Here is a 15,215-nt window from a genome sequence, read left to right as displayed (position 1 = left end):
GCCCTGCAGGGATGGGGGGCATTAAACAGACGTGGGCCCAGCACCGGCTCCTGTTGCGTTTCTGGGCATCCGAGGCAGGGGGGGTTTGCTCCGAGAACAAGGCGGCCGCTTCACCCTCTGCAGGCAGGGCAGGGGCTGGTTTGATAACGAGGGCCCGAGCAGGGAGCGGGGCACCCCCTCACCCCCCAGCCCTGGCACAACCCAGCACATCCCCAGCGAGTCCCTGCCTCCACAGAGCACCCGCACCCAGCCACGCTCCAGAACCTGAGAGCAGAAACAGCCCCTTCACATCGCCCTCCGCAGGGTCCAGCTCCTCCATCACCCCCAGAACCTGCTGTCCCCCCACAAGTCCAGGGCTTGTCTCACCTTCACCCTTCCTGCACCTAAGGCAGGAACAGGGGCAGAGAACAAACATGACTTCTTTTAGGTGCTGAGACTGAGCCCAAAAAACCGAGATCTACAGCATGGGGAAGGGGTTGGTACCTGCTGAGAAGGGCTTGGGGCTGTTGGTTGATCAGAAGCTCCCCATGACCCAGCTTCACTGAGCACCTGAACCCAGAACCCCCCCCTGTGCTGGGCTGCACCCCCAGAGTGTGAGCAGCAGCTCAGGGAGGGGATCCTGCTCCTCTGCTGTGCTCTGGGGAGACCCCCCCTGCAGCCCTGATCCAGCTCTGGGGCAGCAGCACAAGAGGGACGTGGAGCTGTTGGAGCGAGGCCAGAGGAGGCCATGGAGATGCTGCGAGGGCTGGAGCAGCTCTGCTCTGGAGCCAGGCTGAGAGAGCTGGGCTGGGGCAGCCTGGAGAAGAGAAGGCTCCTGAAGGGGAGACCTTAGAGCAGCTCCAGTGCCTAAAGGGGCTGCAGGAAACCTGGAGAGGGGCTTGGGACAAGGGCCTGTAGGGACAGGCCAAGGGGAATGGCTTGAACCTGCCCGAGGGGAGACTGAGCTGAGCTCTTAGGCAGAAGCTCTTCCCTGTGAGGGTGCTGAGGCGCTGGCACAGGGTGCCCAGAGAAGCTGTGGCTGCCCCATCCCTGGCAGTGTTCAAGGCCAGGTTGGACACAGGGGCTTGGAGCAAGCTGCTCCAGTGGAAGGGGTCCCTGCCCATGGCAGGGGTTGGAGCTGGAGGAGCTTTAAGGTCCCTTCCAACAGATACCAGGCTGGGATTCTGTGATTCGATAAATACGTCCTACAAAAGACACATCTTAACCTCTGCTTCAGTGGGCCCCTCCTGCCTCCACGTAACCAGGTCAGGAGAGAGCACAACCCCTGTGAGATGCTCGAGCTCCCTCTCTCCTACACCCTGAGGAAAACCAGGGGGCTATGCATTGATCACGATCACTGTTGGTACTTAAGCTTTTCACACCAACACAGCCAATGTCCCAGCAGGACCTTCTCACCTTTCCCAGGACAGGGATGCAAGAACAACCCCAGACCAGTTTCCTGTATCAAAGTAGTTCTGATGCGAGGCAGAGGTCAGGCCCACTGAAGCCAGACTGAACTAAAACCCAGGCAAGCAAAAAAACCAGGTTTAATTGCACTTTATTTTTCAAGAAGTGAATGCAAATCCCTCAGGCTGGAAACTGTAACAGGAAACAAGTGGAATTGCTTAGTATTGGCCACATCGTTCATTAGGACGCTGCCACCTCCAGGGGGACCAAGGGCCACAGCCAGGTGACCCCAGACCATCCAGATCTCACACCCATCACTCAATAACCAGGTTGTGCAATGACTTCCAGAGTGGCTCCTAGGAGCCCCAGCTGAGGTCAGCCTGTGAGGTACCCAACCTGCTGCCACACAGACCTCATCTCACAGCCTTTGGTCTCTTCCAGTTTTAGCTGCATTTGGCCACTTGCTGCACAGGGACCTGCCACATTCCCAAGCCATGGCTGCCAGGAGGCCAAAGACCAAATCCCTTCAGCGATGATAAAAGGCAGTTTCAAACTAAACTGTAGCAGGATTAGTTGAAGCACTTCCATTTTATTAAGGGAAAGGGGTTACTTGGTCTAAAGACACAAAGACCTGCTTCTAGTTTTAACCTGTTAGTGCCAATGAGCATAGAAGTAAAAGTGCCACGAGGAACCCAATGTGGTGGCCCTGCTGCCTGTGCTCTCTGCCTTCCCCTCTTGGTCCACTTAAACTGAATAGTTACAGCCCAAGCTCCCAGCAGAGCTCAGGTTTGAACCTGTGGTGTGAAGAGCAGCAGAGGAAAAGGCACAGGAGATGGGCCTGGCTGCCTGCAGGAACCCCTCTCTCTGGACACGCAGCACATTACCCAGCCCTGTTGCTGCCTTCACTGCCAGCGGAACACAAGGCAGCAAACCCCAAAACCTCACCTCTGGCTGCAAGCAGAGAGGAAAGGAGCTGGCTGCAGTGACCTGAGCCTCAGGGTCCTCCATAGAACATGGCTGGGGATTTGGCTTCTTGCAACAGCAACTAGTAGATGCTACATCTGTGCTTGGAGCATTGGTGTAACAGAGCCCTGACCCATTACACAAACAGGGGCCCCTGTCCCTGCCTAGAGCTGTGGGTCTGAGCCCCATGGACCACAGCACTCAACATGTGGCAGCAGTGGGGCCGCTCAGCTCAATCTCCCACCACACAGTGTTCACAGATGGTGATGGGATGCTGTAGAGTCCCTGGGAACTATTTCCAGGAGATCCTGACTGGGGAAGCAGACAAGACTTTAGTCTGTTTCTTTTCAAAAGTAGTTCCTACTGCAGGTCCTGCCAGGCTTGGTTTTCTGAAGCGCTTTACAGAGCTGATATTTGCATCAAGTGTCAGATTAATGAATCAACTGCTCACAGGAGGAGAACAATACAAACGTGCAGAGACTGGCTGGTTCCTTCAGCTCCTCCCAACCCCTGCTCCTGTTTGTCAGGTCAGAATGATGGGTCTGAGCGCCTGGGGATGCCAAAGAGCTACTTGCCCTCAGGCCCCATCAGTCTGCAGTACCAGAGCCTGGGAAGTCCCTGCTTGTTCACAACTGTCCCATGTATGCAGCTCATTAAGTGCTCAGTGCAGAGGAAGAGGCCATGCTCAGAGGAAAGGGCTCTCAGGCTCACCAGCACATCTTCATCCCAGCCAGTCCAGATCATCGTCGTCGTCATCACCAAAGAGTGGAGCTGGAGGGGGGCGCCCCTTCATGCTCTGGAAGTCAAACCAGAGGGAAACTTGTCAGTCTTAACAGCTTCCCAGTAGTAATTGCTATGCAGTTCTGGCTCTGAACTCTCCACCTTTAAGGAGATGGTACTAAGAAACCTTATTAGTGAAGTTTTTGCATTTCTCATATGGTGTCTTAATATTCCAGGAGAGATGTTCTCAGGGTAACAAGGACACAAGGCACTAAACCCCCTCCCTTAACCTGGGAGGCCTCACTAACTTCACGCCAGCAGGAGCGGGTCATTGCTACCTCAGGCCAGGCAATGCTGTGAACCTCAACATCCAAAACACCCACATACTCTTGACTGAGACAGAGGATGTAGGGGAAGTGCTGAGCTCCACTGCAGGAGCCTGTCAGACCCCACTGCCACGGGGAGGATTCCACAGAAAAGCTCCAGTTAAACCTGAACCAGTTCAGTGGGAGCAGAAAGATACAAATACACACCACTTCCTCCTCATCCTCCTCTTCAGAGATCACTCGAGGCTTCAGTGGTTTCTGAGATGCTGCTTCAAAGAAGTTGTCATCCTCAAAGAGGCTGGAAGAAGATAAAGAATGAACAGTTCACTTGCAGATGACAGTATCTTGGCTTGACAAATTCTGTTAATGAATGAGGAAAGAGCTTTGTTGCTGAGGCAAACAAAGCACACACCATTCACCAGGGTAGATGACACTGGGACCTGGTGGCACCTGGTAGCAGCTTCAGCCCCCTCTGCAGAGTGTGCCACTCTACAGCAGAGCAGCTGCACGAGGCTCCCTGTGTGCTGCTGTACCAGCCCGCAAAGTGGGACTGTGGCTGCTCCAGCTGTTCCGCTACCTGAAGAAGTAGCTATTATGTCCTGTAAAGGACATCAACAAGGTGACTCTGATCAGGCAACTGGAAATAATTTGGCTGATTTTGAAGCCAGACGAGCAGCTGAACAACTTCAAATCATGTCCTTAATCCCTGATGGCAAACTAACAATTCAAGAAAGGACAGAAAATTGATTGACAATCTAAAAGGACAGGAAAATAAAAAGGGTTGGGTTCAGATACCTGATGGGCAAATAGTAATCCCCTATAACCAGCTCTGGAAGTTAGTTCAGGAAGAACTGACTTTCAGGAAGAACTAACTTTGGTGGATAAAGAACTGGCTGGATGGCCGCACACAAAGAGTTGTGGTCAATGGCTCAGTGTCCAGCCATGAGCCAGCAGTGTGCGCTTGCAGCCCAGAAAGCCAACTGTATCCTGGGCTGCATCAAAAGGAGTGTGACCAGCAGGCCGAAGGAGGTGATCCTGCCCCTTTACACTGCTCTCATGAGACCTCGCTTGGAGTATTGTCTGCAGGTCTGGTGTCCTCAACATAAAAAGGACATGGAGCTGTTGGAAGAAGTCCAGAGAAGGGCCACGAGGATGATCAGGGGACTGGAGCACCTCCTGTATGAAGATCGACTGAGAAAGTTGGGGCTGTTCAGCCTGGAGAAGAGACCTCAGAGCAGCTTCCAGTATCTGAAGGGGGCCTATAGGGATGCTGCGGAGGGACTCTTCATTAGGGACTGTAGTGGTAGGACAAGGGGTAATGGGTTCAAACTTAAACAGGGGAAGTTTAGATTGGATATAAGGAGGAAATTATTTCCAGTTAGCGTGGTGAGGCACCGGAATGGGTTGCTCAGGGAGGTTGTGATTGCTCCGTCCCTGGCAGTGTTCAAAGCCAGGTTGGACGAGGCCTTGGGTGATATGGTTTAGTGTGAGTTGTCCCTGCCCATGGCAGGGGGGTTGAATCTTGATAATCTTAAGGTCCTTTCCAACCCTAACTATTCTATGCTTCTATGATTCTATGATCTTACCTGGACCCCTTCTGCCTGGGGCTGGAGTCAAGTTCCTGCTGCCCTGGGCTTTCTTTGATGACAGCTGAGCTCAGCTCTGCTGTGCTGGATGCTGAAGCAGGCTCCTCAGAGGTGGCTCCATCCAATGGGTCTGTGCAGTTCTCTCCTCCACCATTTAAGGGCGGGGGCATTAAACCTCCCACAGGCTCCTCTGCCTTCTGCTCCACCGCTGGCTTTCCTGGAAGCACTGCCACATCTGCTTCTTCTGGCTTGGCCTCTAGAACAGAGGGTTCTGCAGCTTCTGCCTGCAAAGATACTCTGGAGGGACTGCGTTCAGTCTCAGCTTTCCTGATGGGACTGCTCCCTTGTCCTTGCTCAGCTGGGACAGAGTCCTCATCCACCTCAGGAACAGGCTGTCCCGCAAGCACAGGCCCCATATCAGCATCCAGGAGGGATTCAGCTGTAGAAGAGAGATGCTCCCCCTGGATCTTCTCGTCTTCTGACACCCCACTGCTCTGTGTCACCGGCTCCTCCTCAGAAGCTGTGGGCCGGGCAGACAGAAGAGCAGACTTGCTTTCCTGGCCGGGCACCACAGAGCCTGTGGCTGCTTCCTCAGGATCAGCTGGGAATGTGGCACTCTGTGCTGGGCTATGCTGCACAGGCTCATCCTGGTCAGGCTTTGCTCCAGGTGATCCCTCCTGTTTCACTGCTCCTGGTTCAGATTCCTCCTTTTCACTGTCCTGATCTGGTTTCTCCTGCTGCCTATTGAGCAGCTGCAGTGTTACAGTCTGAAAAATGCATAGAGAGAACACAGGTTACATCCTGAACATAAACCATCACAGAGCCCTGTATCTTCTACTGCTGGGCTGCTTTGCCACCCACAGATTCCTGCTTCAGTTATTTCAGCCCTACAACATACATCTGTGGGTTTAGCCTAAGACTTGTTCTCTCTCATTGATCACCTTGTGCCTCCTAGCACTGATGTACCTTAATAGTATTCATGACAACACCCAGAACTGTCCTGCCACTGTATGTCTCCTCCAGCTCAAATTCACCCCGAAGAGACTGAAACACTCCATTCATTATCTTCTTTACCTGAAAAAGAGCAAGACAAGAACCAAAGATACAATTCATTAACATGTGGAGCACTGGCCTCAACAGCAGATCCTTCTCCAGGTGAAGGAACAACAAATCCAAACACGCACGTGGTTTTCAAAGAAGCTACTTTCCAAATCAGAAGTTCCCATAACAAAGCAGAATACATCCTGTCACCTTAATTCAAACCCATTACATGCACACCAAACCCTTCCCTCCAGAACTGAGGCTGCACAAACCCAAGGCAGACTGACATTTACTTCTTAATTATTCCTTCAATTTTTTAATCTAAACCTCAAATCTTGAGTTTTACTCTACAAAATAAAATTGAGCAACCAAGCGGCAGTAGGAAGATCACATCATTTCTTCCTCTATAGACCCTGCTACTAGAAACATAGTGCTTCTGTGGAGAAAATAATGTCCTTCTTTCTTGTTTCTGCTCAAAGAGAAATCATTCAAGGTGTTTGCTTAGTAAGGAGAAATACTGGGTAGTGAAGCTCACTTCTTCTGTGAAGTCTGCAGGTGAAGATCCAGCCTGATCCTTCTCCAGGTCCTGGATGCGTTCTTCATAGTGAGCCTTCAGTGCCACAATATCAGACTGCAAGGTTGAACACTGCCAAAGGGAAACTGGAAGTCAGAACGGCTCTCAGACACCACCACAGTGAAACTCATCATGGGCAGGTTACTGTAACCAGCTTCTTGTAAAGGGGGTAAATTGCCAAGTGAAGTTTTAAGCAGGGCTTTGAGAGAGAGTCGCTGAAAGTAACAGCACCAAAATAAATAAACCCAAGGAAGTGAAAGCCTTGGAGATCCCCAACTGTGTCAATAGGTCTTTAAGTAACACCAAGAACAGGCACAGCATTACTGAGATCCCAGAGAAATGAGGGCCAGGTCTCATCACTGGACCTGTTCTGGTTTGCTGGAAGCAGTGTGAAGTTACTCCTTCCCCTCCCATGTTCTTGTTATTCTGGACACTGGAAGCCCGAGGTTAGCAATTACTGCACACTGGTTCACATTCAGCTGCTGTGTTACTCCCTTTACCTTCTCTTTGATAGACTCCAGTTGCTCCAAACGTTGCTGGAACTCAGACAATTTTTGCTCCTCTGCCCTTTTTGAGTGCTTTAGAGCCGCAAGCTGAAACACAAGAACTAGAGCCCGTCAGTTACAGCCCCTTCAGTGTCACCCACCTCAAAACCCAGTTTCTGCTCAAACCCAGAGATAAGTTCAGAAAAGCAGAAGAGATTGTTGATGTCAGTCTCAGACTAAAAGTATCTCAGCTTTCCCTCATTCAGAAGTCCAGCAGTAGATTCACTGGCCCACTAACCCAATGGAACAGATGCAATACAGACATCCCATGGACAAGATCAAATTTCATAACAGTCAAGAATCGCAGAATAGTTCGGGTTGGAAAGGACCTTAAGATCATCAAGTTCCAATCCCCCTGCCATGGGCAGGGACACCTCACACTAAACCAGGTCACCCAAGGCTCTGTCCAACCTGGTCTTGAACACTGCCAGGGATGGGGCAGCCACAGCTTCTCCGGGCAACCCATTCCAGTGCCTCACCACCCTTACAGTAAAGAATTTCCTCCTTATATCTAATCTAAACTTCCCCTGTTTAAGTATGAACCCATCACCCCTTGTCCTATCACTACAGTCCCTAATGAAGAGTCCATCCCCAGCATCCCTATAGGCCCCCTTCAGATACTGGAAGGCTGCTATGAGGTCTCCACGCTGCCTTCTCTAGGCTGAATAGCCCCAACTTTCTCAGCCGATCTTCATATGGGAGGTGCTCCAGTCCCCTAATCATTCTTGTGGCCTCCTCTGGACTTGTTCCAACAGTTCCATGTCCTTTCTACATTGAGGACACCAGAACTGCACACAATACCCCAGATGAGGTCTCACGAGAGCAGAGTACAGGGGCAGGATCACCTCCTTTGACCTGCTGGTCACACTCCTTTTGATGCAGCCCAGGATACGGTTGGTTTCTGGGCTGCAAGCGCACACTGAAGCTGGCTCATGTTCATTTTCTCATTGACCAGCACCCCCAAGTCCTTCTCCTTGGGCTGCTCTGAATCTCTTCTCTGCCCAGCCTGTAGCTGTGCCTGGGATTGCTCCCACCCAGGTGCAGGACCTTGCACTTGCCATGGTTAAACTTCATGAGGTTGGCATCAGCCCACCTCACAAGCGTGTCCAGGTCCCTCTGGATGGCATTCCTTCCCTCCAGCGGATCAACCGAACCACACAGCTTGGTGTCATCAGCAAACTTGCTGAGGGCGCACTCAATCCCACTGTCCATGTCACCAACAAAGATGTTAAACAAGACCGGTCCCAACACTGATCCCTGAGGGACAGCACTCGTTACTGGTCTCCAGCTGGACACTGAGCCATTGACCACAGCTCTTTGTGTGTGGCCATCCAGCCAGTTCTTTATCCACAGCGTGGTCCATCCATCAGATTGATGTCTCTCAAATCTAGAGACAAGGATGTCGTGTGGGACAGTGTCGAACGCTTTACACAAGTCCAGGTAGATGACATCAACTGCTCTACCCCTGTCCATCAGTTCCGTAGCCCCATCACAGAAGATAAGAAGTTAAAGTCAAGATGCACTTAGGTGGGAGATGCTGGTTACTGGTTATTTGGTATTACATTTCAGCCCTTTACCTTCTCTTCCAGCTGGGACACCTGCTGCTGCAGGGAATCTCTCTGCTCACACACCTCCTGGTACTGTCTCATGTGCTGCTCCTTGGCTGATGCCAGCGTACGTTCACATTTAGCTTCCCACTGGGATTCCAGCTCTGCCTGGAGGAGTGACAGCTGCCCATCAAGTAAAAGAAATCATTAGGAACACACACATGTGTGGAGACAGTGCTCTCACATGAGAATGGATATTTGGTACATGAACTCTGAATAATCCCGAAAGATACAGCAAGGTCATGAGAGGCCCAAGGAAGCTTAAGCAAGCAAGATAAGAAGCAGCTGGAATTCACCAAGTTATGAGAACTGTGGACTGTTGGCAAGCTTTTGAGGTCAACTTCTCACACCTGTGCTTAACTAAGGGTCTTAAAGACATGTATCCAATCATCATATGCCAAATCACTGTAAGTGCATGGAAGAAATAGTATATAAGGAGTTAAGGCTTTTGTCTGATCATGTTGATTTCTGAGTCTATATATTTTCTGCGGTACACATGCAATGGGTACTTGCACAAGAAGTGGCTGAAAGCTTGAGGTTGGACAACATGCAACACCCACTTGCAGACAGCAGCCCTGCAGCTGCCACCAGCTCCTGCCCAATCCTCAGCTCAATTCCAGCCACAATCTCTCAGGCTGACCTAAAGCTCTCACTCCCATTTCAGATCTCTTGGCATATTTCTAAGCAGTCTTTCTCTCATCAGCAGTCCTGCACTCTTGTCTCTACTATGAGCTCAATTTGCTGCCTCTGCTTTTCTTGGTTTGACTCTCTTTAACACAGTCTACATCTGATGGTGCTTGCCAGCCTGCATCAACGCTGCAGCAAAGCTCTGCAGCCATGTCAGTGGCCTGGGATTTGAGTCAGAGAACAACTGGGACCTTGCAGCCTTCCTGCCCACTCAGATCAGGCACTGCCTTAGAAAGGCAGGAGTCAGAAGCAGGGCCAAACACCAGCAAAGATATTTTAGAAAGACAACAAAGTGAGCCCTGTGTTAAAGTCAACCCCTAAAATTAAGGCGATAACGTTTTTATTCTTCCACTACCTGAGCATTTGTACAACTATTCCTTACCATAGCTGTCTTGCACCATAGTGCACTCACAGTGTCTCTTGCACCATAGGTAGGAAATAGTAAGCTCCTACAAGGCTTCCAGACACTTGTTGAAGCTCCCCTGGCTCCTCACCTGCTCTGCTGCTGCCTGGTCTGTTGAAGTCCGTGCCTTTTTCAGCAGCTGGCGGAGCTTGTCCAGCTCCTGCTGATAGGATCTGCGGATTTCCTCCATCTCCTCCTCTGCCTGAGCTCTCTCTGACAGGGATTTCTTCTTCCTCTCTGCAAGATTCTGCAGTACAGAACAGGACACAGAATAGGCCAGACTGCACCTAAGAAGCTTCTCTTCCTCATGCAGAAAGAGCTGCTATGAGCAGGGAATCTTATCACTTTAAAATCAAGGAGATATTGTTTTAAAGGTAAGAAGGTTGACATATTACTGGTGAAGATATTAAAAAAGAAGCCAAACAAAGAACCCACATAAGCATGAAGGATTCATCAGGATCCTTCCTGCTGATGAGTCAAGATCTACCCAACTTGGATAGTTACACAGAATCATACAATGGTTAGGGTTGGAAAGGACCTTAAGTTCATAGGACCATGATATTATCACAGAATTATGATTCTAATGTACAAGAATGTTGGGTTAAACTTCAGCAAACTGAAGCTCCCTCTGTATCTCTGTGATGCTGGCATGGACATACCCTTTCAAGGGTCTCCTTCTCCACTTTCAGGTCCATGAGCTCTTCCTCCAGTGCTGAGATCTTCATGTCCAGCTGTTTGCGGCTCTGCTTCTCAGCTTTGAATCTGGTCTGAGTGTCCTCAGAGGCCTCCTGGAGCTCTGCAAAAATCCAATTTACTGTGGGTTTTAGCACTACATATATTTCAGGTAAATGCATCTGGGGCTGAGGGGAAGGAACAGTGTCTCTTGTAGAATGAATCAACAACACAGCTTGCACCTGACTGGGGACTAGATTGATGAGGAGCAGCTTTTCTGTGACATGGCAGTGCTTCTACCTCCGGTTTTATCTTAACTTTCCCACCACTGGAACATTTCAGTTCCTCTACAAGATGTCAGCCAGTAATACCAAGAGATAGCTTCTGCAAAAGACATCCCTGTCACAGCATGATCTTGTTCATTTGATTTGGCCCACTTTGCTTTTAGTGCTAACAAGGACGCCTATAACCTTCAGTGTATCAATATCCTCCTTCAGTACCCTGTGACTGGCCATAGGAAAAGCAGGAATAGATACCCCAGAAGAAAGGAAAAGCCTATGGTTTAACAAAAGAGGAAAACCAACGACAAAGGAGCTCTGCTAGAGCAGGCACAGGAAGCCTCACCCGCTAACTGCGCCTGCAGCTTGTTGAGCTGTGCCTCGTGCCGCTCAGCCTCCTGCAGGGCAGCAGAGAGCTGCTTCCGCAAGTCCATCTCCTTCTTCTGGTGTGCAGTCAGCTCCAGCTGCAGCTGGGAAACCTGTGCTGTGGCAGCTGCCAACTCCTCTGCAACTTTGGCCTGTACAGAATGGAGCAAGGCAGAAAAAAGAAGCGATCTGCGAGTGTGAGGAGACAACCACAACTGTTCTCGCAGGAAGAGCCCTGGAGATGTGATCAGGGAACTGCTGATCCAGCACCCCACAGGCACCTCCAAATTGAAGATGTAACAGTAACTTCTTTTGCCATGTTACTGTGTTCGGCTGTAAGCTGTCCAGACCGACCAGAAAGTCGCACAGGTCCACCACCAACCTCATCAAGACACCAAGTCAACTCGGGCAGTTTTCTTTGAAAAGCTTGTATGTGTTTTTTAAGGCTAGCAGCAGTGCCTGGTGGCTCTGCCTGGAGTTTTCAGGCTATAACAACATCTGGTCGAGGAAAAGCCTGGGCTCCAACGTGTAATTATCTTCAATAAGCTTACAAATGACTGAAAAAGCCACATAAAACACAGGCTTGTTCCAGCCACAACCGCACCTTCCCTCTAGAGCACTCGGCATGTAGACACCTTGAGGTGCCCGCACGGGCAGGGCTGGCATTCTGCAGCATAGATCTCAAGGTAATTTGTTGACTTGTTTAGATTCAATATTGCTCAGAGTCAGTGACTCAGTAAACCCCGGTACTACCACAGCTTGTCACACAACTTGTAAACGAGCTGTTAGGAGAGGCTCAAGGCATCAAGACAAAGTCACATTGCCAATCTCGTTGCAAGACACACGAAATTCAGAGGATGCTCTCCAAAGACAGAACTACACCTGTCAGAAAGCCTCACTTGCTACAGGGAATACCCAAACAGCTTCTCTCTATATGCCTACAACCACATTCCCAACAGGCTTTCACATTCTTGCAACTGGTAAGCTCAGGAGCACTGGAGCTTCTCTCTGCTTTATACCCATAAAAGAACTAGTGTTTCTCTTCAGACTAGGACCACCACCTTTGGGCAGAGAAGATCTGTGAGCACAATTGTTCCAACTATAGTGAGGGTGAATATATGCTGATCTTGAGGGCTGGGATACCACACCATTCATTTGAAAGAGGAGGCAGTATTTCAGAGACTGACCTGCTTTTCTCTTAAGTTTCCATACATGTCTCACTGCAGTTCAAGATGCTAACTCCTAGCATGCTAAAACCAAAACCAAACCCCGTGGCATATCTAAAGGTTATTTTAACACTTATCTTTAATGGCAAATAAAGAAAATAAAAAAGGAAACCCTATGCTGGGAACTGTTACTAGACTTAAGTTTCTGCAGTGATTGCTCCACATCTATACTAGCTCAGCTCAGCCTCCAGCTTTCAGGTACCAAGAATCTTACATGATCTGTATCTGCTCTGATAATTACATGATCATGTCCTATTCCTCCCGTGGGGGAGGTAAAACAAGCATCAATGTGCCAAACGTCTTTGCAAAGAGCTCCCCAAGAAAGAGGGGGCCAGTGGCTACACTGCCAGTTAGAAAGCCCTTTTCCAAAGCCTTTTTCCAAGCGGAAGATCCATGCTAATTCAAGATCTGAGGCAATCCTTCTGATGCCAATCAGCTTCTAGCTCTGCAAAAGGAAGCTGGGCTGGCACTACCCAGGGCACAGTTATCTATGGCCTACACAGTCAGCAGACACACTGCCTCACCTGGTCCCAGCCCCGATCCACTGGCAGCATGTGCTGGGAAGAGAAAGCAGTGACAGGAAACAGGGAGAGTTAAGAACACAACTTGCAAGGCAGAGGCATTAATCATCATCAGAAAAACAAAGTGCTTCATTGCAGGAGCCTAAGGCATGCCAGAGAAGCCCTTAAATTATTCCAAGAACCGTAAAAGCTTTGACAGAAAAAGGTAGTGAAGCCTGGCTTAAAAAGAAGGAAGTTAAAGGCACATGTCACTCTGCAGATGTAGGAGCAGTGGGTCCTGCTTGTGACTACCATTTCTCTTCAATGGAGATTGTGGGGTATTACTGTCATTATGGGACACAAAGTCTTCATCTAAAGCTGTGATGTGCTCTGCCAGGGTCGAAGACCTAACACCCAAAAGCAGCAAGCTACTAATAGCTCTTTTCTTTGATTCTGGGCACAGATGCCTGGCCTGTATCACAAAATAAGTGGCAAGTCTCTATTTTTAATTAAAGAACAGATAAAATAGCTTAAAACTCTCTTCCCTGATTCTGCCTGTCCATAGTGATCTCTGAACTGCAGTCACAAAGCAAGCTAGCTTTGGTAACCAGAAGAGGAAGGAATATCAGACTTCACATTTACAGTCAGTACTCCCACAAAAGCAGCGGAAATCACCCAATGCACGTCATGGCTTTTCTGGTGCAGCCTGAAGCCTGTTCATGTAACAGTATTCTTACCCAGGCAGTGACTGCTGGATCCAGTGGAGCCCTACTGAAGATGAGGCCCAAAAGATTTCTAAAGATCATCTCATACTTCCCAAAACACTTCCTCCCCAGGCTACTGCACCAGCTGGATGCTGTGCTCACTGACAGAAGAGAGTTTATTTATTATTTCAATCTGACTTACTCCTGGTTAGAATCTCTCACTACATGATTATAGGTACTGCTGGCTCCCTGGGCTCCCAGTGTTACAACAGAATCCCCCCTCACTGCCTGCTCACACCAGCACACAGTTATCAGCCATGTGTTGTGCTGTTCTTTAGCACACTTGCTGGCACACCCTGGAAAGCTGCACTTTGTCATGGTTCTCATGCAGAGCAAGCGTTTATCATCTCACATTTGAATTGGAGAAATGCACAATTCAGCAGGGGAGCACAGTGCAAGACTGAACTTGGTGTTATTTAAGAAGCCAGTGCTTGAGAAAGCATAGAAGGCACCATGCAATTACTGACCTCAAAGCCAGCCTGGGCTAGGCTGTCCTAAGTGGACATTACAGGATATGCAGCCATGCACAAGTGCATTTAAGTGGTTTGAAAGTTATTTCCCAATAGCCCCTTTCACAAAAGCACAACACATTATTGGTAGAAACAAACAGTTCTTGAATATCAGTATTAAAAAACAAAAGTGCAAAAGTGAAATGAGGAAACTTCAGTAGCAAGCACTTTCTCTTACAGCTACATTCATTCTATGTCAGTTAAATACAAAGCCCTGTGATACACAATTCCTCAACGTGTTGGACATATACTACAAAGCTAACAATAAATCAAACACCTCCCTGTAAGATATGAATACGAAAGCTATGACAGCACAAAGATCATCATTTATATCCTCTGTGCTGACTTTGCCATGAATACAAAGCGTTTCTCAGAACAGCTTTCAAAAGCTATGTCCAGAACTACATTTATCTTGTAAGAGAATGCACTTAAGCCTTGACTAACAAGGCTTCAGCTCATTTCAGTGCCACCAGCAGCCCCTCTCCTGGCTGCAGCTGGAGACTGATGGCTCTGCTCATTGTCACCATTACCTTCTCCTGCTCTGCATGCAACACTCTTGCCTGTGTGTTTTCAGTTGTTGTTTGCAGGGAATGGTTCCTCTGCTCCATTAGCAAGTTACTTTGCTCGACGTATCTGTGAATGGGGGAAGACTGGATTAGCATCTATGTAAACACATGATTTGGAGCAAAAGGCTCAGAGGGAAAACATGGCATTTCACATCAGATTTCCTCATGACAGGTCCCAGACTATTTTGCATGGTGTCCTGCACTAAGGCCCTGATCTCAAAAGGGTGGATTGGGTGTGCCTTGCACAACAGACTTTGTATCAGTTTGGATATGTGCTTTACTTCTCTAGAGAGTCTAATGTTCCTACCAGACAGTCAAGAGTTGTAGGATCTGATCTCTGCCACTTCCTTAAACAAGTTATTCCCCTTCTTTAACCAAATGGGACACACAGCCAGTGGAAGTAGGGACACCACATCTACAATTTCTTCCACCTTGTTAAAAAGCTAGCAAACGTAAGAACTCCCAGAAGCAGAGCAAGCGTGCTCATGAGGTTTTA

At 49.1% G+C, this 15,215-nt stretch overlaps 1 protein-coding gene across 4 annotated transcripts in view; it reads right to left on the bottom strand.

Annotated features, from left to right (window-relative positions):
* Nucleotides 1–2,730: 2,730 nt before the first annotated feature.
* Nucleotides 2,731–15,215, bottom strand: part of FKBP15 (FKBP prolyl isomerase family member 15) — a 29,371-nt gene continuing 16,886 nt past the window's right edge. For all 4 annotated transcript variants that reach the window (XM_061377982.1, XM_061377984.1, XM_061377983.1 and 1 more), the window contains 11 exons: nucleotides 14,684–14,786; nucleotides 11,135–11,306; nucleotides 10,498–10,634; nucleotides 9,930–10,085; nucleotides 8,719–8,871; nucleotides 7,097–7,189; nucleotides 6,558–6,668; nucleotides 5,948–6,055; nucleotides 4,982–5,748; nucleotides 3,603–3,693; nucleotides 2,731–3,145 (listed from right to left, as the gene is read on the bottom strand). In XM_061377982.1, the coding sequence (XP_061233966.1) occupies nucleotides 3,071–3,145; nucleotides 3,603–3,693; nucleotides 4,982–5,748; nucleotides 5,948–6,055; nucleotides 6,558–6,668; nucleotides 7,097–7,189; nucleotides 8,719–8,871; nucleotides 9,930–10,085; nucleotides 10,498–10,634; nucleotides 11,135–11,306; nucleotides 14,684–14,786 (1,966 nt within the window). In that variant the 3' untranslated portion in view covers nucleotides 2,731–3,070. The remainder of the gene's footprint in view (nucleotides 3,146–3,602; nucleotides 3,694–4,981; nucleotides 5,749–5,947; nucleotides 6,056–6,557; nucleotides 6,669–7,096; nucleotides 7,190–8,718; nucleotides 8,872–9,929; nucleotides 10,086–10,497; nucleotides 10,635–11,134; nucleotides 11,307–14,683; nucleotides 14,787–15,215) is intronic.

Source organism: Neopsephotus bourkii, unplaced genomic scaffold (genome assembly GCF_033783945.1).
Source record: "Neopsephotus bourkii isolate Nb327-2 ecotype Australia unplaced genomic scaffold, CSIRO-AGI_Nbou_v1 NB_1761, whole genome shotgun sequence".
Classification (NCBI taxonomy): domain Eukaryota; kingdom Metazoa; phylum Chordata; class Aves; order Psittaciformes; family Psittacidae; genus Neopsephotus; species Neopsephotus bourkii.
Note: the sequence above shows the minus strand (reverse complement) of the source record. Positions and strands in the feature narration are given on the sequence as shown.